Raw genomic sequence first — 22,962 nt, 5'->3', positions numbered from 1 at the left:
GACAGGGTTTGGGGTGGGGAGGGACTTCAGCAGGGTATAATGCTATAGAATCCACTGCCCAAAGCAGCCATTGTCTCCAGGAGAACTGATCTGGGTCATCTGGACATCAGTTTTAATAGCTGAAGCCCTGACTGCTACGTCACATTGGCTGTCATACAGGGGCCATCTCAGCAGGATGTAAGGACACAGAGTCCACCATTTTCTCCAGGGGAACTGATCTCTGCCATCTGGAAAGCAGTTGTAATCCTGAGTGATTTTTAGCCCTCACCTGGAGATTTGCAACCATGGTTTCCCGCAACAGACACTAAGGGGAAATTTATTTTACCTCAGAACATCAACAGCAAACTGTTTAGAATGTTAGAGGGAAAGGCCAGTGAGGCCGCATATGCAAACGACCTCTGTGTTCTGACTGGCTGTGGGGGGGAGAAGAAAAGCAAACTGTTTAGAATGTTGGAGGCAGGACTCAGGCAAAGCAGCCAGTGGATAGGGAGACCCTCTGAATGACAGATCAGAGAGCGAACTGATTTTGGAGCATGTTGAAATGTCCAGGGGAGCCCATGACCAAAATAGAATTATATATACTGGAGGATGCCCCTTTTCCAATTGTATTTTACACATTCTGTGAACCAACAAAATAGTGGAAGATTTCAGTGTCTTTAAGGTGCCACTGGACTTTTGTTTTATCTTGTCAGGTAGGCCATTCTCTAGTTTGAAGTCACAACAGAGAATACTCAGTGATGGGCCGCTGTTGGGTGCAAGGTGGCCTCTTCAGAAGGCTTTGCTTAGGTGTGTGAAGTTGTCTCAACAGAGAGGGTTGGCTCCTGACTAAACTGGCAATTTCTGAAAATTCCCCTTTCCTGCAACAGACCCCCCCTCTCATGACATTCCTCTGGGTCCCCATCCCCAGGAGCAGCATTTTGTAGGAACTGGGGGTGGGGGAGAACAGGAAAATTCCATTCTGCCATTCCTGCAGATATGTGGGTTCTAAATTATGAAAGCTTTGTAGGTACTAACCAGCCACTTTAATTGAATCTGGAAACTAATCAATAACCAGTAGATGGACTGAAGAATAGGTGCAATATACAAACTCTATAGTAAACAGGATGTAGCATTCTGTACCAGTTGTGGTACAGCTGACCCAACACTGCCCAATGAATTTCATGGCAGAGGTGGGGATTCGGATGCCGGTTGCCCAGATTTTATTCTGACCCTTTTGCCACTACACCACATTGGTTCTCACACTACAGAGTTCTAGATTTGCAACAGAAGTGATTAGAGGAGAAGGAGCACAGAAGTATTGTGCAGTTTTGCTGATTAAATTAAATTAAATTAAATTAAATTAAATCCTACTGCCTTCATAATGATTTAGTAATCAACGATGATGAAGTAGTTTAACACTACTTCAAATCCTTATAATTTAAAAGCTTGGCAACTCACTGTGAAGACTAGATTTAACTGCCTTAAATTCCTCTGAAAAATACAGCATTTGGATTTTAGTTTTACTAAGAAACCACAAGTTGTACTGGCATGCTTTCCCTCAAGTGATGTTTTTGGACATAACTTCAAATCAAATGTATAACCATTGGATGCAAAATAATAATTGTTGACACTACAACTCCCATAATCATCCTGCAGCCTGTGACTAATTTTGAAACTTCTAGCCTGACTTTCTGATGAACTGTGCCTGCCACAGACAACCATCACTTTCATTGCAAATAGCACAGGAGAAAGCTGTGGAGATAATCTGAACCAGGATGTTGTGATTGCCTTCATTTGGCACTGTATCTCTTATGATCATTCTGAAGCTGATGGTCAATTTTGAAGCTCTTAGCTTTATTTTCTCAAGTTATACCTGCCACAAACAGATGGACAAACTGACACACACATTGTTTTATGACAAATAAGCCTACACCAATGTCATTCCAAATAATGAACTTTTGCAACAGTGATTGACCACAGCAGCTATTTATACAATTGTGCTTTAATGCATTCGTATTTTAAATAGTGCTGTATTGTACTATTGCCTTTGTGTGCAAAGAAAGAAATTAAAAATGTCAAATAAAAATGGTAGAAAGGACTCTGTCACAGAAAACCTGATGGTTAAGATGCAGACAAATAATGCAAACTACAATCATAAAGTTGTGGGAAGAGACACAGTCACCAGCTAGGTGATTGTCTTTGCTACAGGGCACCACTGCCCAGAAAGCAAAATGATAGCATCATGCCAGATTACATATGTTAGGACTGTATTGCAGTCCTCTATGGACCCCAAAAAATAAGCTCTTGAAAAAGAACAGAAGCAACTGTGAAACAGGCTAGCATGAAATTATCCAACTCTTAATAAAGTTGGAATAACAACTTGAAAAAAAATCTTTATCTATGTGGAAGTACATATACTTTGTGGTTGTACTTATAGCAGACACATAACAATACCCAAAGCCTTACTATTAACATTGTGCTCACCTTCATATGCTCGAAATCAGTTATCCCAATCTGTGGCAGATTTGAACAGTTTACATGGATGAGCTTGCGCCCAGAGATAAAGTTTTCAGTAAAACATTCCTGTTACATACAAAAAAGGTAAATATTATATAGCAGTTGCTAAGAGAAGTGATAAAGCAAAGATTTTTTTCTCCAACTAGCTTCAGCTAGTGACATGTAAGAAAAATAGTAATAGGCCAAAGAGCTGCCTCTAGAACTCACGTCTTCCCACATGCGTGAGCACTCCCTTATATTGGTACCAATTTGGCATTCCCCCCAAATAGTCCAGACTAGCACAAATAGTCCAGACTACTGTAATCTCATCAGAGCTCATAAACTAAGCAGGGTCAATACTAGAATGGGAGACCACCAAGGAAGATGGGCTGCTATGCAGAGGAAGGCAATAACCTCTGCTTACTTTTTGCTTTGAAAACTCCATGAGGTGGAACTCATGGGGGCACTGTGAATTGGTTGTGATTTGACAGCACACTTTATTTTAGAAATCTTGGATGTTTTGTTCCACTCTGCCAATTGCCATCCTTGGCTAATTTCTGATGCAATCCAATATACTGGTACCAACAATTTCAAAATCTATTCAGCAATGAACAAACAGCTCCTCAAATGATTTCACAATTCCCCCTGTTGCCTTCCCTGTCTAGAACTGTCTCCCAGAATATCCAGGTAATATCACCTTCATATCACCCCTCAAAACTCATGAGAGATGCTGTAGAAACTTTCTGCACAACCCTTTAGTCTTCCCCAAACCCTATGTCTAAGTGCATGCAACTGTAGTGAACAACTATTCTTTCCTTGTTTGTTCTTTCTTCCACTTCCCTCCCTTTCCTCTGTCTTTCATGTCACATCTTAAATTGTAAACTCTTAGAGATAGAGATCTGGCTTTTTGCACTCTGCAAAACACCATGCACACTGATAGAAATAACATCAATAATAATAAACACCCTCAATAACTAAGCCTCTCCAATTCATGGACTCAGCTTATCCAGACCATTTCATCTATGTACAGTTTAACCATCAAGCTTCAAGTAACGTATCAGAATTGTTGTGGCCCATTATGGCTCAGTCCCCGGATCCAAAACCCAGGATTCACGGCAAAAGACTGAGTAATGGCCTCTTAGTAATGATTCTTGGCTGCCTGCCTTCCATCCTACCCATCTCATTCCTACCCCCTTCCAAGGATATTCAGCAGCACTTAAAGTGCCTGATCCACACATGAAAAATTAGCCCTACATAAAGATTGGTTACGAACCAGAGATGTTGAATTTCATTAAAAAGGAGATAAAATTCATTATTGAAGTTAATGACACCTTTGACATGAATTTCCCAACAGCCTGACTCCGGTCTTGCAGACTGAAGGCTGTGGCTTCTGTCTCATGTTGGATCTTCCTCTTTTCCTACTGCCTTCAAGTTTTCCTGCCATTAGTTCATTAGGTGGTTAGAGGTTTGCATAATGTAGCAACAGCAATGTGAAGAGGAAGAGTGGTTTTTATATTCTCCTTTACTCTATCTTTAAGGAGTCTCCAAGCAGCATAAAATCACCTTCCTTTCCTCACAACAGGCACCTTGTGAGGCAGGTGGGGCTGAGAGAGGTCACCCAGCAGGCTTCATGTGAAGGAGTGGGGAACCAAACACGGTTCCCCAGATTAGAGTCATTAAATTGCCTAAGGAAGAGACAGGCCGTGAAATTAACATAATAGCCCAAGAACCAGCCAGGTTTAGTGGTCCCTGCCCCACTGCAAGCCACCATGCAGAAGCTACCCAACTAGGCTGCCTTGCCAGGTGTCCAGTATTGATCCAGACAGTCCAGTATTATCACTGACTGGGAGGAAAAAACAACAAAAATACTGGGTATTTAAATGAAAAGATCGAACTGTCTGGGTCAACTGGCAATGTTACCAAGGCCAAACGGAGTGAAGCAGACTGGGGGGGGGGTGTTTCTCCCAGTGCAAACAGCATGTCCAGTGTTTTTTAAAGCTATTTGGCCATCTTAGCAGCACCAAAAATGGGCGCAGGCTCACCTATTACTCCTCCTACACCAATGTTGGCCCTGCTAGGCAACTGAGCTGAGTGGCTCCTGCAGCTCCAGCAGAGCTACTAGAGTTTGACTGTACTTGGTCCTGGCTAGCACCACCACCAGCCCTCCGGCAAGTTGCCTTTCCTTGTAAGTGAAGTGGCCAGTCCGCCCCAATAGGAGGGTAGAGCAGGAGGCTTTTCCTGGCTCCACTCAAGCCCTGCCTCCCTTCATGCCGAATCCCCACCCCCGACTAGGAAAGGCCCCATTCTGGCTCCAAAGAACGAAGGACACAACGGTGTGTCTCACTTTTTACCTTGTATTGGGGGAAGCCCAACGACTCTATCCAATCAGCCACTTCCGCGGGGGTCCAGGTTAAAAAGGCGGGGCCAGTCGTGGGCGGACACGCGGCCTCGCCTTCGAATTCTTCCTCAGTTTCCTCTTCGGAAAAACCTTTCGATTCAGTCCCGAGGCTCGCTTTGGAGTCCGGCGTCAGCTCCACCAGAGCCTCGGGCATGCGCAATGGGCGCTTTCGGCGGGAGACCCAGGCGCCCCCTTCCTCGTCCTCCACCTCGTCGTCGTCGTCATCGTCGTCTCCGTCGTCGTAGTCATCGTAGACCTCGTCGTCTTCGTCATCCACCACTTCCTCCGGCTTACCGTCCATCTTGACAGGTCTGTGCCCAACCGTCGGAGCATCCCAGCGCGGCGGCGCGATGGCAACGCGTCCTTCCTGGAACCGTTGCCATGGGCACCGAGACTTCCGGGAAGTGTTTGCGTCTTTCCTTTCCCCGACCAGCGGCTTGAAAACCCTGCCGCGGCTACAGCGATCCTCGCTTGTGGTCGGCTTGAGGCGGGAACTGTCATTGAGCAAAGGCCTGAGGCGCTGGTCGGAGAGACGGCGATCACCACTCGGCTCCTTCCGGGTATTTTCGGCTCGCTCTCGGCACGGCTTTCGCTTTTCTCCGGCTCTTTTCGCCCGGATCCGCTTCCCCGCCTTCCCATGTCGGACGTGCTGGCCACAGCCGTTGCCTCCCAGCTCGAATCCCCTATAGGAGGGGGGCCGCCAGGCGGAGACGGTTGCCTTAGCGGGGCTGGCGGAGAAGGCGACCGCCGCCCACCGGCGCCTGCCTCAGGTACTGGAGTGGCTGGGGGGCGGTGGGCTGGGGGGCTGCAGGGTTACTGAAAGGCTGGCAATGGCCGTTCCTGTCAGACCCCTCTCCCTGGGGCAGGGCCACCCCTCAGCTGATAAGTGGCGGCCCCTTACTTTCCTCTCAGCGCCCCCCCCACACACACACTTTCACTGTTCTAGCAGAGCTTTTAACAGCTGGCCGTAAGGCGGGAATTCAACAGGTTCCTCCTCCTCTCCCGGCCCTCTGATTCGGGAGATGGTTCCCCGGTTGAACTTCTGCCTATCGTGTCATTGTTCAAGCTGTGGGAGTGCAGCCAGGAAATACCGAAACGCCACCCTTTGAGTTGATGAGGGAAATCCTTGAGTGAAAGAGGCAGCATTGCGGCGCGGGAAGGGGTGGGGTCGTCATCTTGGGTGGGCGTATTTATTGCGCAAAGGCACTGAGAGAAGCCCGGGCGGGCTAACTGGCAGGATGAGTGCAGAGTTGGTTGGCATCGCGGGTGCTCAGAACAAGAATTTTGGCAGTCCGGTCAAAGCTTATCTGTGGCAGGCAGTATGAAAAAGGTCTTTTGTTCATCATCCCCACCCTTCTTGTACCTTTCAGGAGCTATTCAGGCCTTGTTTCACTGAGCTCAGGTCAGCAAACATGGGCTTCTCTTCATTTTATCTTCACAACAACCCTGGCAGGTAGATTAGGCTGAGAGAGCATCAGTGACCCAAAAGTCACCTACGCAAGGGTGTAGACTTTCCAATGCACCTTCCTGAAAATTTCGGGGGGGGCTGTTAGCCCGCCGCCCCCACGAAGATTACGCCTATGCCTACTAGTAGTCTAGGCATGTGCAAATTTGAACTGGCATCTCAACTCTCTACTCGTTACACTACACTGAAGAGCCAGTGTTGTCTAGTGTTTAAAGTATTGGACTAGAATCTGTGAGGCTAGGTTCAAATCCCCATTCTGCCACGGAAGATTGCTGGGTGACTTTGGGTCAGTCGCTCACTCTCACCCTAACCTGCCTCACTGACTTCTTATGAAGATAAAATGGAAAAACTCAATATAAACTGCTTTGGAGAAAATAGGGGGTAAAAATGAAGTAGTAGAAGAGTTGGATTTATACCCGACCCTTCACTCAGAGTGGCTTCCTTTCCTTTCCCCACAACAGACACCCTGTGAGGTAGGTGGGCTGAGAGAACTCTGAGAGAACAGTGACCAACCCAAGGTCACCCAGCTGGCTTCATGTGGAGGAGTGAGGAATTGAAGCTGGTTCTCCAGATTAGAGTCCTCTGCTCTTAATCACTACAGCAAACTGGCTCTCTTATTTTAATAAATAAAATTGACTCTTTCTCCTTAAGTAACCAGTCTCCTTCTGTTTAATGTAATTGTGTGGCCATTTGTAAGAAATTAATGTATGTTAAAGGCTTTTTGGTATACTTTTTAACAATCCTCTTTAATTTTAAAATCTATGGGGAAGGGGGGAACCTTCCCCTTTTGTGCATTTTGAATTTGCTCCTTTGCCCTCTTCCTTCTTTTCCAGGCAAGATAGCCTACACAGTGCTTAAGCCAGCACTGCAGGTAATTAAAGTTTAACAAATTTAGTAACACTTTGATAGTAGCTTACCCACCTGTAGATGTATTTGCACACCAGAATGAGTCTTCGGTGAGCCTTTTCCTGGAAGTATTCATTACTTGGATAAGTGGCTTTCCTCATCTTTCTTCTGTGCTGATTTGTTCCCCTGCATTCACAGCCATGTAGTACAGGAAAGAGCCATGTGTATGATTGAACTAAAGAAAAACTTGGATGCTGACCATTAGTGATGCTCTGTGGCAAGCGTGTTTTAGGTGAGCAGAACTGGAGCACAAAAAAATCCACACCATGGAAAATGTGTTGTGCCCTCAGAAAGAGCTGTCCATGTTGATGTAAAAGCTGGTGCATGTTTTGTGACCTGCAGCACAATCTCCATCTTTGCTTGCCACAAAACCAGATCAACAGGAGAAAAATAACAGGATGCCACAGAATTTGTTCAATAGACTGTTAACTAAACCTAAGTAATTATTACATTCTTACATATACTGAAAAGTGGAACAGGAGGACTCTTAATGCTGCATACAGTGCCTGCAGTATCCTTTAATGTTGCATTTATCATCCAAGAAATATTTTGTCTGACTTATTTGTCTGTTAACAGCCTTCTTATGCTGTAACATTGCTTGTTTCATAGGCTTGTTTGTCAGTAGATGGCCTCTAATAGCTTCTGTTCCCTTGGGGATTGAATTGTTTAATTTCCCCCCCTAACATACCATCTGCTCTTTAATTAGGCTGTTGCACCTTGTTGTAATCATTGCATCATGCAACAAGCAATAATAACATTACCATAAAGGATTTTTTGCAGTCTTGTTTTTACACACCCGTAATGATGTCTTTTGCGATCTCAAGTGTTCTAATAACAGCCTAAAGGGAAAGCAGTAGGCTCTGCTGAGTAATGGTTAAACTTGAGGGCCTCAGGAATAGGGAGTTCTAGTTTTGCTTCTAGTGTTACACCTGATTTCCCGAGGGCATATACAAAGGACTGTTTTCTTACTGGGTTTTCTCTGAGATCTAACACAGAATCATAGCTAAAAGTCTGAGTAATGAATCAGGACATCTCCAGTTAAAATCTTATATCTGTCATGAACTTATCAGTTAGATTTAGGCAGGCCACAATCTCTCTGTCTCCCTTCTGCAATAGGGAAATATATTTTACGTTATGGTTGTTGTAAATAATATAATATATATGTGAAGTGAACAGTATTAGTGCTATATCAGTGTGATATATTTTATGCTGTGTTATGATTTTTTGTGCTGCTTTACTTGTGAGCTGCTTCAGGCAAATCCCTGGAGAAGTGGCTTATAGTTTAGAATATATAAATATAAATGCCAAGTGTTATTTTGAAGAGTAAGCAGTGCTTCATATGTTTAGCTGTCCCATATCTCTGTAAATCTGAAAAGTGTGTTAAATATTTGCCTTTAAAGGCAGGTATTGTTGCTGGAGTCTCAGTTGTGGAGTTGGATGAGGCAGAAACTGATGAGTTTCCTAAATTACTGGAGAAGATGGAGTTTTGGACTTCTTTCTCCTTAAACGCTTGTAAATCTAATGCATGTTCTTCCTTTGAAAAAAATTTCCCACTGCTGAGAGTTTTAGGACACTTGCTTCTGTTTTGGTTCCATATGATTAAATTCCACAACTATGGGTGAAGTCTCCTTGCCCTCATATCTCCCCCCCCTCTGCTTCTGTTTTCGTAGTCCCCCCCCATGCTCACTGATCCTCAGAACGCTGAAGTTGATGGTTTTGCTATCTGAATGTTGTGCTCATAACCAGGGCCCTTTTTGTAGAAAAAGCCCAGCAGGAACTCATTAGCATAATAGGCCACACCCAATAGCAGGAACTCATTAGTATATTAGGCCACACCCATGACAGCATAGCACATTAGGCCTTACCCCCATGTTACCAGAAGTGTGGTTATCCAGCCACACCCACCTTTTGCTTATTATTCTGTTTACCTTGTTTGTTGTCAAAACCCAGGGCTTTTTTGTAGCAGGAACTCCTTTGCATGTTAGGCCACACACCCCTAATGTAGCCAATCCTAATGAGTTCCTGCTGTTGGGTGTGCCCTATTATGCTAATGAGTTCCTGCTGGGCGTGGCCAACTCAGGAGCCAACCGGAACTCTGTTCCTGCCCAAAAATAGCCCTGCTCATAACCATGTTGTGCATACACCCACTCAAAAAACCCCAAATGTATCCTCTACCAAAGAGAACCCCCCACCTTTTGTGACCCTAATTATGCAAACAGTATTAAAATCATATTGCTGGTCCACTGGAATTTATGTTCAGTATTTTGCTAGTTACTACCCACACATTTTCAGCTTTATCTTCATAGCCGTAAAAGCAATAATTGTGCATTATTTAATTTAAAAGTGTGCTCACAGGATCTTGTGTTTCTGAATAGTGATGTTGTTCAGTCGCTCAGTCGAGTTTAACTCTTCGCGGCCCCGTGGACGACATCACACCAGGCCCTCCTGTCTTCCGCCGTGCTCCGGAGTTTACTTAATTTCATGTTTGTTGCCTCGATAACACTGTCTAACCATCTCATCCTTTGCCGTCCCCGTCTTCTTTGACCTATCTTTCCCAGGATCAGGGTCTTCTCCAGTGAGTGCTCCCTTCTCATTTGGTGGCCAAAGTATTTGAGCTTCAGCTTCAGTATCTGGCCTTCCAGGGAACAGTCAGGGTTGATTTCTTTTAGGATTAGCGATACTAAAATCTATATTTACCTAGTCTTATTTGTAATATCCATTAAGTTGTATAAAAGGTTTTTTCCCAGCTGTTTGTTTTTCAGTCTGAGCAGTGATACAAGATTTTTTAAAAATTTGAAGCCCAGAATAGAAGAGGAATAACGGTGAAAACGATTTGCCAAACATTCCTTGTTTAGGGTAGCTAAACAAGTCTATAAAACTAGGCAAAGGAACAAAATGGTTTCCTAAATAACTTCACAGTACTAGGAGGAGGTCAGGGTGGTGTCCTGAGTAGATACACTGGTGCAACACTCCTGCCTATATTGCGGTTTTAAGATATTTTACTCTGAGCACCAAATTTTGATAAAGTAATAGGAAGAAAAAGCATCAGAATTTGATTTTTCTCAAACCATTTTGGAAACTGGTCCTTTGATTGCTCCTTTATAGAACTGAGCCTTTGTGGAGTCTTGTGGGCGCTTCAGAAATCAATTTTATTCATTAAGCTGTTCTTATAAACTTTTTGAACAATTAGTTATTATCACTTCTTGCACAAGCTGTAACTCTTGCAAGATTTACAGTGCAGTCCTGAGCAGAGTCAGTGGGTTTAGGGGGGTGTAACCTTGCTTAAGGAAGCTGCCGTGGCTCAAGTGGTTGAGACGCTGAACTGCAGGCTGTGGAAGGTCGGTAGTTCAGCAGTTCGAGACCCGAGTGTGCCGCATGACGGAGTGAGCTCCCATTTGTTCCAGCTCCTGCCAACCTAGCAGTTCGAAAGCAAGAAATTGCAAGTAGATAAATAGGTACCAATTCAGTGGGAAGGTAACAGTGTTCCGTGTGCCTTGGTGTTTACTCATGCTGGCTACATGACCACGGAAATGTCTTCGGACAGCGCTGGCTCTTCGGCTTTGTAACGGAGATGAGCACCGCAACCCTAGAGTCGGATTCGACTGGCTTTCAAGCAAGGGAACGTTTACCTTTACCTTAACCTTGCTTAGGACTGGACTGTTAAGATGGTATTTTGTGCTGAAAATACATCCTTTTACGAAAGTGTTATATGTGTGTCTCTGTGTGTGTTAAACACTAGCAACAGCTGGTTTGTCTAGAGCAAATCATGCTAAAGGATGCACCATCTGGAGATGGATGTGTCGCATGAGTGAGTAGAAGTTCTAAAAAATGCAGAATGTGGTAGGCAAAGCCAGATCAGTCGTAAAATATCATGGGCACATCTTTAGCATCCTTTGGCTCTACTGGTATTGGCATTTTCAGCCAGCATTATAAGTATTCTGCACCTTCACAATGCTAGTGCAGATTGGTATCTAATGCAGAAATCAGTACCCTAGAGGTCTTAGCATTTAAAAAAGCAAATTCTAGCTCTTATAGCTGTAAGAACATGAAAGGAATGTCAGGAAAAATCTTACAGGCGAAGGATTGAGCAGAACCATCAAGGAATATTTAATCTAGGGGGTTAAACTCTGTAACAGCTGAGCTTTGTACCAGAAAATTCCTTTTTCAGATTATATTTTGGCCATCAACCCAGTAGGTAACTTTAGGCAAGTTCTGTCAACCTCCTTCCTAATATATAGATAATACGGCCTTTTTCAAGGCTGTTGTAAGGATTAAAAATGAATGTATGTAAAGCACTCTGAACATTCTAAAAGATTATATAAATATTAAGTACTGTTATTTCAGCTCCCTTCATGGCTTGTTGTTCCATGCTATTATCTGACACAAATCTACAACCCACTTTCTATTCTTTCTCCTGTTCTCCTAATAATTGCTAAGAAACAATTGTTTGAAAAGCTGAATCATAGAAACAAGATAAGTAGTACAAAATGAAAAAGCATACACAAGGATGTAAAGTACATTTTAAAGGTGTAGAATGCTTTATTTTATATTTATACAGAGTACCCAGTATACTCTGGCAGTAACTATGGTATTGTGCTTTTATGACTTTTTAAAAAGAATGAAAGCTGTAAACTCAGATCTTGATGCATATTTTGGTATAATAGTATATCAGTATAATACTATTAAATCACTGATTAAAAAAGAAAACCAGCTACTAGGGAAACCTGCTCTGTGGAAGCCCCACTGCTGCTGTGCTGTATTAGCAGCTGCAGCAGCAACAGGTTGTTGGAAACATCTCTGATTTTAATCAAAATATTTGTTGTAGTCGTTTTTAAACCTGAGTTGTTATCCTTTCAATGCTCCTGGTTTTCACCTGATGTTAATGTTTCTGATTTTCAGCAACAGTCTTGGAGGCAGTTTGGGAGCTATTCCACTGATCTGTGGTCTTTGCTCCTCTGCTTTACCTACTCGTTAGCAGAGAAAAGCATCTGCTGTCAGACACATCTGCAGTTGTCTGATACAAACAGCATGGGATACTTATTAAAAGTAGTTCTGTACTTAGGCTCTAACTGAAAATAATTTTGCAAGATTCCAGAAAAATAAATTTGTTTAACTCCTTGTGGAAGCTACCTCAGATTCCAGGTTCATTCAAAGCACATGCCTATCCATAAAATAGAGTATACACTCTTGGTGTCCCTGATTTTGAAGGCTTGGATTCCACTGAAAATAGTGACTTCATTGTATTCTCCTTTCCATTGCAGCCCAAAATGTCTCCCAAAAAATGCTGCTTCTGGGAGGCAGGGGATCCCCAAGAATCTCATGAAGGGGGAATTGGAGGTCTGCCATGGGATGAGTGAACTGACAAAAATCAGCCCTCCTCCACCGAAGTCTTCCAAGGGATCAATGGGGGGGGGGCATTTTTCCCATTTAGGTGTGCACACGTGAACACCGATGAAGCTGCCGTATATTGAATCAGACCATTGGTACATCTAGGTCTACTCAATATGACAGTAGCTCTCCAGGGTCTTAAGCAGAGGTCTTTCACATCACCTACTACCAGATCCTTTTAACTGGAGATTCCAGGGATTGAACTTGGAACCTTCTGCATGTGAAGCCACTGAGCCACAACCCCTCCCATGGACATTCTTCTAAGTCCTCTGACTTGAGGACATTTTCTCTGGAGCTGCCTTATCTATTTTCTCTGGCTCAGAGGCTTTTAGTAGCTAGACCTGTCAGTATTCTAACTTCAGTAAGCATTTAATTGTGCCTTTAAACTTGTGCAATATCAGTCTCTGAAGTCTGTGTTCTTCCTGTTGTGTAAACACACTTTAAGGAAGTAGGGCATCTGGAACGTAATAAACAAGTACAAATGTATCTGCCAAGCCTTTAAAATCTTCTTTTGGGGGCCTGCTCTGTCTGTCTTTGCTTTTGAAGGTGACACAGATGCTTGTGAGCAGCAGGACCTTCTCAGATGTGGGATCCCCTCCCCTTGGAGACTTCCCTGGCACCAGATCTGATGCCTTTTGAGTACATGACGAAAACCCATTTTAAGCAATTAATCTTTACGTTTCTGTGTTTCTTTGCTGCTTCACTGCTACTTAAAGAGATTTTAAATATATTTAAATCTTTTTATTTTTCTACATGTTCTGTCCTTTTGTGCTTTTTATCCTTTGTTCTGCTTTTTATGCTTTTACTGTTCTTTGATTTTTTTAAAAAATGTTTTGCATTGATCTTAATTGTTTTTAACATGTTAACTATCCTGGGGACAACTTTTCTGGGTGAGGGATGGAATATAGACACTGTAATATATAAGTAACTGTATTGTTTTATCTCCATCATCCTCTTTGGGGATTGTTGTATGTTTGTGTGTTCTCTAGGGCTCTGCAACCCTAGTTTTCAATTTCATGCTTTGGTTTTGTGGTTAGAACCACTCCTGAAGTTAGATCTAATTTTCTTGGAGCAGAAGCCTATTCTTTTAATGCACATTATGCAGCAAATTTATTGGCTTTTCTCAGCTCCTTGACTGGAAGTTGTTGGAGAAGCATTAAGAATTTTGGATCCAACTGAGGCAAAAAACAAAACAAAACCCAGAATATTGCATGAAAAGCTGTTTGTCTACAAGACTTCTTGTATGTAATGTTGGATGTCAGCTAGAGCTCCACAAGTACTGCAAGATCAAAGACTATTTGTCCTTTTACTCTCGTTTAGAGAATGAAGATTCAACTCAGAGGTCAGAACCTGCATCTCAGACAGCTGCTGCTTCAGAGAATGATACTTTACAGTGCAGGTAGGAACATACATGTAATACAGACTGATATTAAGAGCAAAGAATGGAGAAGCATCTTTCTCTGCTACACATTCCTATGAAGTACAGATCTAGCAATTGGATCTTTTCTTCTCAAGATAAAGGGGGAAATGTAACACTGTCAAACGTTTGGTTATGAAGACTTGTTTAGAGATGTAAAATTTTTGAAAATTTTGAAGCTCGGAAAAAAACCCGGGTTTTCCCCAGTTTTTTCCGGGGGGGAAATGGAAATTTTCGGAAAAATTGAAAAAAATGCTACTTTAGTAACATAAAATATGACTTTGGACATTTTTACTTGGCGTGAAATACCGTAATTAGCATATTAACTATGCTAAATAACTAGCATATTAAAAATATAGTGTACCCAAACAATTATTACAAACAGAATACCCACCCACATGCAAAAACAAAACTGAAACCTTTTTCTTTTCTTGTGACAATAGCACCTCCTAAAGGAAGACATGCATCTTGTTCTTGCATTGGAGAGTTCAGTTTGTAATTTAGGACTTGCTTGTCCTCAGTGCACAGAAATTAGCTCAATCTGATACCATACATATTTTTTAGAAATTTGAACACCTTGTCTTAAAATATTTTATTCATCATGTTAAAATAAAATGTTCCATAATCAATTTTTTTTCTTTTTCCAATTTTTCAATTTTTCGAAAAAACCCCAAAAAAGGCTTCAGGACCCTCAGCCCCCTATTTTTCCAGTTTTTTTCTGTGCCTTCACATCTCTAGTCTTGTTGTCTATTTTGTTAAACCTGTAAAATAGGAGAAGACCAGTTATTCAAGAGAGAATTTAATTATTGGCACAAAATCATTTAAACCACCCCAAATTCCATATTGTGTGCAATATCTATGAATGGAAACCTGGCCTTTTCCTGGTGTTTCTCAGTGGTGCTTAGTCACTTATTTTCAGCGCTTAGAGCTGTAATCCTGTATATAGTGCAACCGTGCTTTAAAAAGAAAGATTAGTTAAATGGGTCAAAGTTTGTTTTTTCTTCCTTATGGCTGGAGTACAATATTATTTTTAAAAGTAATTTGAGGTAATCCTGGCTCTGATGCCTGTGAAACTGGTAGTGTAGTAGGAGACTGAAATTGCTGCTTCCTCTGTAATCCAGGGATGCTGTGTAGCAAACCAGTTGATGCCAAATAGTTTTGTGTGGAATCTCTGGGTTCGTGTGAACTCTTGGTAATTTTCTACAACACAACAGTTCTTGTACACTGCTCTAGGACAGAATTAAATCTTGCAATACTTTTAATACAAATCTCTGGGTTTTGTTATGAGTTTGTCATCCGTTGATGTTTAGCTTCCAGCTACAGTTCAAATGCCCTAAATGGCCTGAGGCTGGCTCTTCTCCCAGATAATTTTTCAAGGGTCTTGACTGAGCTAGGGAATCCTACTGTGAATGCCATAGTAAGCTGTGGCTGGATTGAAACTCCTTCCCTAGAGGTTCAGTAGACTAATTTGCTGGTAACCTTTATACCATATAGTGAAATGTTTGTTTTTTTAAAATAAAAGGCTTTTGAATACTCAAGGCCACAGCTAGACACTGAAGTATACACTGCAAACCAAAAAGTTGATTAAAATTGATTAAATAAAATAAGAGTAACAGTCTCAGTCATCATGCTTTAATTCCACTGTAGCCTAATTTTGTTCTTCAAAATGTCAGATAGCTCCAGTATATATGGAAAATTTCAGCAGTCCAGTCCAATGCTCCCTCTAAGCTGTGGAGTCTTGGGAGCAAAAATTCTACTTTGTGAGCTACTGGCATTAAAGTTGTGAGTGCGCGATTTGGCTACTGCATCGGTCAGTTTGCTCTGGAGCTATCCTTCTTGAGCTAAGGCAAAATGTGTGAACCGAAGGCTAAAAAATTGTGAGCTAGCTAACTGTGAGCTAACTCATTTTAGAGGGAACACTGGTCCAGTCTAAAGGGAGCAAGAAAAAACAAAGTCCTACAAACTAGTGCTACTTCATAAAGGAACAGTAAAGTTTCTCTGAAAACTAGGTAATTTATTCAAAAGAAGGCAAAGCTGTTCAGTGGCATATGTTGATGACTTCTAAGGCAGGTGTCCCCAAGTTGGTACTTGTGGGTGCTGTGGTGCCTGCCAATACCGTTCCTGGAGCCCCCATGCATTTTTAGAAAGTAGGTGGGTTTTTTGCCCAGCAGGTCTTCTGATTGGCTGTGGGAGATAAGATTGGTGGTGCAGATTTTTTTTTAGGTTGCTTTGGCAGTAGCTGCCTTCACAACACAAGGGTCTTCACTTTGTGACTGAAGGTGTATACAAGAAATTATTTTAAACATGTTAAACAATTGAGGCAGAAGCTCTGTTTAAGAGTTACTGTTAGAGTTAAGCATGACCTCACTCCTTGACATTTTGTGGTTCACTCTGCATTTGTGTTAGCCATTTTCTCATTGTGCTACCACCTTGTGTCAGAATTCCAAAGGTGCCTGCAGACTGAAAAAGGTTGGGGACCTTTACTCTGATGGGTTCCTGATTTATAGCACTCACTGCATGGCTGTTGCCACAATATTTGACATGAGTAAAATGGCAGGCCTGAGGGAGGTGGTTGAGGGAGGTGGCGGCAGTGGCGGTAGGCGTCCTCCTCCACTCCTCCCCCGCCCAGTGCATTGCCTCTAGTCACGAAGGTCACGGAAGCTGGGAGGGAGCATGCGCCATGGGGTGCAGGTAAAGGGCTGCCCCTCGGTGTCTCTGGTGTGCGGGCTCCGCGGCTCCCTTAGAAAAACTCCCATGGGACTTGTTGAGGGGACTCGGGCAGCGGGGGGGAGGCAGGCGGTTTTTAAAGCAGCCGCACACAGGCTGGAGTACAGAGACCAGTCCTGTGGTTAAGAGAGGGTGGATGGTGAGGAAGAGAAGCCGGCAGGAGCTGGCAACAATTTAGCTGAGTTTAAAGGGGAGGGGAGTGTCGGAAGGTAGCTCTGGGGATGAAGGATTCCATTTCTCTGGAGTGCCCAAGGAGCTCAATTGTTGGGCAGCCAGGTTGGAGGCAGCACAGCGCGCAGGTGGCGAGTTGAGGCACTTCGAGGACAGCCCAGGAGGGAGGTGGCCCAGAAGAAATGCGAGGGGGCCAGGCCCCAAAGGCCCCACATTAGCTACGGGCCTGGGTCCTGGAGAGCTTGGGATAGCTGGTTGGGACAGGAATTTGCTGCAACCTATTACTGTAGTAAGCCCTCAGTTAGGCAGCATGTGGAATTCAATAGGGCTTCAGTCTTTTAAAAGTTCTTTATGAATGTGTCTTTTTTTGATCTGGAATTGTTAAATAACTCTGGTGTCCTTTTTTGACTAACAAAATTACGGTGTGGTGATTACTTCATTCTGAGTGGAGGGCATAATTTGTTACATGAGTGTTTACAAGGTAATCCAGCTATGATGGGATTATTGGATGGGCTCAGCTGGACTGAATTTCGCTACCTAAGGGAATATAACACAGTCAAATGATGTATGCTAATAAGACAGGTTCACCTGGATGTGACAGTAAAAACATGCATTAGAGAAATCTTGCTGCTTTAGTAAATGGAGTCCCAGTTTGAGCCTTTTTATCAGTATTTTCAGATGATTGGATTGGAGCTTCATTTGTATTTGCTTTGACTGCCTGTTGCATGCTCTTAAACCATTCTGCATTGATGTACTGTCTTTCTCTGAGAGGTCGCAAAATGGATCACCTGTGAATGGGGGTGCTACGGAGGACTTGGCAACTGGTGATACTGATCTGAAAGAGCAATATGTAGCAGGAAAGGAAGCCAGCTGGTTCCAGCAACAAAAAGAAGTAGGTAGAGGACTTGTTACTGTATTTTGTTTCTGAATACAATATTTATCTTTGCTGCAAAGGGCCAGTGTGTTTCCTGAATTTTGTGTCATACCCTGTGTGTTTCTCTTAAGATAACTTGGTTTGTTTTTTTGTGATTCTAAGTAGGATTCTGAGTAGATAAGCTCAGCTGTCTGAACAGCTGTTGCTGGTACTGATAGGTATCTTAACAGAGATATGAACCTGTACTATAAAGTACTAATTTTAGCATGAAAGCCCCTGGAAGATCATAAACCAAGTGATGACATAATATTAGGGGGCACCTACATAAATTGTTAGCAATACTTATTAAAAATTATGTTAATTTGGCCTCTGTGGACATGCCCATAGGTAATCTTGCTAGAGTACTTCTGGTTTCTGAAACTGAATCTCTGCGGCTGTGTTCAGGTGAACACTATATGTAGTTGCTTGGTTTGTTATTGATTGTCCATATAATGGCTTGGATCCAGGCTAACATTTCCACTGGTAAAAATACTATACCTATGGAGCATGATTTTCTGCCCTTCTGTAGCGGCACAAAATGCCCCCCCCCCAATCCTGCTCCTGGGGTAGCAGGAACTGTAGGACTAGGATGGGATGGGGTGCATTTGGGGCTGCTGCTTGAGAAGGGAGGCTGCAATATCATGCTGCATGGGTGACAGTCCTTGTACCTGTGGAAATATTAGTCTGGATCCCAAGTCATAATGAGATGGGAGTTAGTTTTCAAAAAATGAAATTCTTCATACTGCTTGAAGTAATTTATTTTATTTCCTGCTGTTTCCCCTTGGAGACTCTAAGACTTCAGATATAAATTTCAGTTTAGTGCTTCAGGAAAAATTTTAAGCCAAAAAGCCAAAAATAAAGTCCTTTTTAATGTCAGGTAATATTCTACATATTGCAATGAATGCATTTATCAAAATACTAGTGCTGTATAATTATATATGTATAATTTATCCTGTACTGGAACATGCATCTGAACAAGTGGGCTTTGGCTAAAGAAAGCTTATGCCACAATAAATACGTTAATCTTTAAAGTGCTGCAAATCCTCTCATAATTTTAGCAGCAGACTGACATGACTACTCTAGAATTTCTTTTTCTTCGATAGCTCTAGGCTTGACTGAGCAATTTTGATGGTAATTCTTACTGGGCAGCCAGCCTGTACTGTTAAAAACGGATGCTGTGAAGCAGGATGTAGACAATGTACCTCCTGCTTAATTTCTTCACTAGTCCTTTTACTGATCTTCTCCTTCACCTGCATTGGCTAGCAAGACTACTTTTGCCCCACAGCAGACAAGAGAAAAGGACTGCATGGGGCAAACAAGGGCTTGGAACAGAAGACACAGTGCCTGCAGTCTATTAGTGATAGACTGCAGGAGGTGGTGGCAGCTACAAGCATGGACGGCTTCAAGAGGGAATTAGATAAACATATGGAGCAGAGGTCCATCAGTGGCTATTAGCCACAAGGTATAGATAGGAATTCTCAGTCTGGGGCAAGTGATGATCTGTATTCTTGGGTGCTTGGAGGGGACACAGTGGGAGGGCTTCTAGTGTCCTGGCCCCACTGATGGACCTCCTGATGGCACCTTATGTTCTTATGAACTTTTTGAAGATATTGGTGTGACATTAAGAAGACTTGTGTCCTTTGCACAGGAGGCTGTAGTGCAGATGACAAAGTACCCTGCCCCACAAGCACCGGGTGATATAGTCATGATACAGTCTGAATACACGGGTGCAGTGGATGTCCTTTCAGCAGAGCTGGAAACCACAGACTTGCTGGGTGAGCAGAAGAAAGGTAAGCAGCATGATTGCAGTATTGTCTGTGGGACTGATCAGTAGCTTAAGTTCCTGTGCAAGAAATGCTTGTAACTTTAGTGCTTATTTGCCATACAGGGTATGGCGTGTCTTGGAGGCAAGAGTAAAAATGATATATAGGTATACAGAGTGGGTTACTGGGCATTAGATTCTTTTTAAATTTTATTTTTCATTGTAATTGTATCAACTAATGTATGAATTCTGGAGAAGAGCACTTCTTTGTCACCTCTCTTGTATGGTCTTGGTCTGGGGTTATCCTGTTGAACTTCTGGTAAACCGCATGACTAAAACATGGTGGCAGAGCAGGGAATTCTCAGGGAAGCAGAGGGACCAAGACAAAATACAAGCAGAGCTGAGGTGGTGTTGCATTTTCTGAGCTCTGGGATGGGGGTAGGGGGTGAGCAGATTTTCAAAGCTAAATTTCACTGGGGATAAAGAACTGCTAAAACAACATTTTAGAATAGCAGATTAACTCAGTCCATGTTTTGGTGACTATTCAACACTGTCACAAATCGCCCATCAGAATTAATTGCTGTGTGGTGGCTAGAGTGCCAGAATAAATTCTGGGAGACCCAGGTTTAAATCCCCACTTTGACATGAAACTCTCCCTCCATCAATCTCACAGACTTTTTGTGAGGATAAAATAAAGAAGGAAGAATCATGTACCCAGTCAGAAGTATAGTGTCCAGATCACACAAAGTGATGGTATCACTTTAATCTGCTCTGGTTAGACCTCACCTAGAGTATTGTGTTCAGATTTGGGCACCACAATTTAAGAAGGGCGAGCCTAACTTACCTGAAAATTTTCACCCTATCAGCCTTCTATCAATCGTGGGGAAATTATATGCGAAGCATCTAGAACATCGCTTACTCAACTGGGTCCAATTTAATGCCATTATAGGGCCAGAACAAATTGGCTTCTCCAAAGATAAATCAACCTTAGACCATTGTCTGATTCTCTCTACCCTAGCCGAAAAATATATGAAACTAGGCAAAAAAAATCTTATAGCCTTCATCGACTTAAAAAGTGCCTTTGATTCAATCTCTAGAGAAAAACTATGGGATTAACTGTTCAAACTAGGAATTGATTTACGTCTCCTATTCCTTCTAAAATATTAAATACAGCCACAACGAGTCAAGTTAAGTATTCTCCAAATGGTAGGCTGACCAATAAAATTCCATCTAAGACAGGAGTTAAACAAGGATGTGTCCTTGCCCCCCTTCTTTTTAACCTATTCCTCTCTGACTTGGCACGCTCACTTGAGTTTGTGAATGGTCATCCACCCAAACTAGGAGGCAAATCAGTACCCATCCTTTTATACGCAGATGATACTGCTATTTTATCTTTCATTAAAATTGGATTTCAAAGATATCTAGAAGCCTTTAACAACTATTGCCACTTAAATCTGCTTAAAATCAACTATACCAAGACAAATGTCATAGTATTTTTTAAAAAATGGGTTCCCTACAATTGGCATATTGGCAATGTCAGAATTCAACAAGTTAAAAGTTATAAATATCTTGGTGTAATTTACAACTACAATCTCAGTTGGGCAACCCACAGAAATAGGACTATAAAACTAGCGAGGATCTCTCTAAACCAACTTAGATCCTTCTTTTTTACCAACGGCAATCAATATGTCCCTGCTGCAATCAGAGTACTTAACTCTAAGATTCTATCTCAGGTCCTGTTCAGAATCCCTATTTGGTTCACTGCCCATAACCGTGATGTGGAGAACATCCAAGCGATCTTTCTTAGACAAATAATGGGTGTCCCCAAATGCATGCCTTACCTTACAATCTGCTCTGAAGTGGGACAAAATTTGATTGTCTCAATGACACGCTACTGGCTCAGGATCTACTTTAGAGCTGAGCCGGGCTCCTTTTTATCGTTTATGCAAAAAACCCTGCATAATTCCTCCTGGGATTCCATAATTATATCCAAATTAAATCAATTTGGTGTTCCTCTTGAAGACCTAGCCCTAACCAATGAACCTCGTATTTTTAAACTAATCTAACAACAACGATATTGATCTGCAAAAGCTTCACCCTACCCAACCTCATATTTGTTCACCTGCCACGCTCAGCCTTTCTTAACCATTTAGGCAAGATCCCCCAATATTTTTATACTCTCGATATCCCTCTTCATTGCAGAGCTTTTCTTCTGGCCAGGGTTAACGCATTTCCCTCTAGAATACTCTATGGCAGATATCATCAAATCCCAAGACAAGAACGGCTGTGCCCCTGTGGTTTTAACTCCCTGGACATGATTGAGCACATAAGTGTCAAATGCCCCCTGTCATGATCTGGGCTGTGCCAGTAGAGGCCTACTAGGCCCAAGGAGCCTGGCTAGCAGTAGGTGAGGCTGGGCCTACAACTCCCAGAAGCCCCTGGGAGGTTTTGGAGCCAAAATGGACCAATAGGAAAAGAGGAGGGCTGGGAATGAAAGTTCTGGAGCAGCAGGAAGAGCTGTTCTTTCTTCCAGAGGGTAGAGCTGGAAGGAAGGCTGCTACAGGGGAGAGACCCTCATCCTGAGGACAGGGTGAGTAGTGTAAGGCCACGTGAGATAGTGAGCTAGGGACAGTGTATATTTAGACGCGTTAGGGCATTTGATTTCTTTTCTTTTCACCCAATTACTGTTATTATTCTGCACCTTGTTGTTTGACCTCCTATAAAATAAACCTTTTTCTTGTTTCACTCTGCCTGGTCCTCACGTCTGTTATTCCGCCTAAAGGGAGGTCTGAAGGTCTTGGGAGGGTACTCTGGGCCTTCTCAAGGGAACCTAAATCCAGAGTGGTGGCAGCGTCAGGTGACACCCCCATCTGAGTCGTGACACCCCCTGTATGAGCTACCTCACGGAAAATTCCTTCTAACATCCTAAAAGTTATTTGAGTAATAAGTCAAAATGTCAACTTCTCTTAAATGATTCGCTCCATGAGATCACTAATGATGTTGCCAAGTTTCTTACAGAAGTTCTTAAGATACAATATTTTAGATAGTACTATTTTGATTGTACTAAATTTATATGGAATTTTAGATTTAATTTTACGGTACAATGTTTTATATACTTTATGACTGATGATATGCCAGTAAAGGTCTATGAATGAATGAAGAAGGATATAGACAAGCTGGAACATGTCTAGAGGAGGGCAACAAAGATGGTGAGAGGTATGGAGACCAAATCCTATGAGGAAAGGTTGAAGGAGCTGAGTATGTTTAGCCTGGAGAGGAGATGACTGAGAGGTAATATGATAACCAAGTACTTGAAGGGCTGTCACATAGAGGATGGTAC

At 42.6% G+C, this 22,962-nt stretch overlaps 2 protein-coding genes across 2 annotated transcripts in view; one reads left to right on the top strand and one right to left on the bottom strand.

Moving 5' to 3' along the window:
- SAMD15 (sterile alpha motif domain containing 15) overlaps positions 1-5,220 on the bottom strand; it is a 6,841-nt gene extending 1,621 nt beyond the window's left edge. Inside the window, exons 1-2 of the mRNA XM_015418370.1 lie at positions 4,827-5,220; positions 2,464-2,562 (exon numbers count right to left, since the gene is read on the bottom strand). Coding sequence (XP_015273856.1) covers positions 2,464-2,562; positions 4,827-5,174 — 447 coding nt within the window. The 5' untranslated portion in view covers positions 5,175-5,220. The remainder of the gene's footprint in view (positions 1-2,463; positions 2,563-4,826) is intronic.
- A 12,506-nt stretch (positions 5,221-17,726) lies between these two features.
- TMED8 (transmembrane p24 trafficking protein family member 8) overlaps positions 17,727-22,962 on the top strand; it is a 14,730-nt gene continuing 9,494 nt past the window's right edge. Inside the window, exons 1-2 of the mRNA XM_015418378.1 lie at positions 17,727-17,839; positions 19,509-19,650. Coding sequence (XP_015273864.1) covers positions 19,524-19,650 — 127 coding nt within the window. The 5' untranslated portion in view covers positions 17,727-17,839; positions 19,509-19,523. The remainder of the gene's footprint in view (positions 17,840-19,508; positions 19,651-22,962) is intronic.

This window comes from Gekko japonicus, unplaced genomic scaffold, assembly GCF_001447785.1.
Source record: "Gekko japonicus isolate JY-2015 unplaced genomic scaffold, Gekko_japonicus_V1.1 scaffold3, whole genome shotgun sequence".
NCBI classification, from domain to species: domain Eukaryota; kingdom Metazoa; phylum Chordata; class Lepidosauria; order Squamata; family Gekkonidae; genus Gekko; species Gekko japonicus.
The sequence above is the reverse complement of the archived record's forward strand: the minus strand, read 5'-3'. Positions and strand labels throughout refer to the sequence as shown.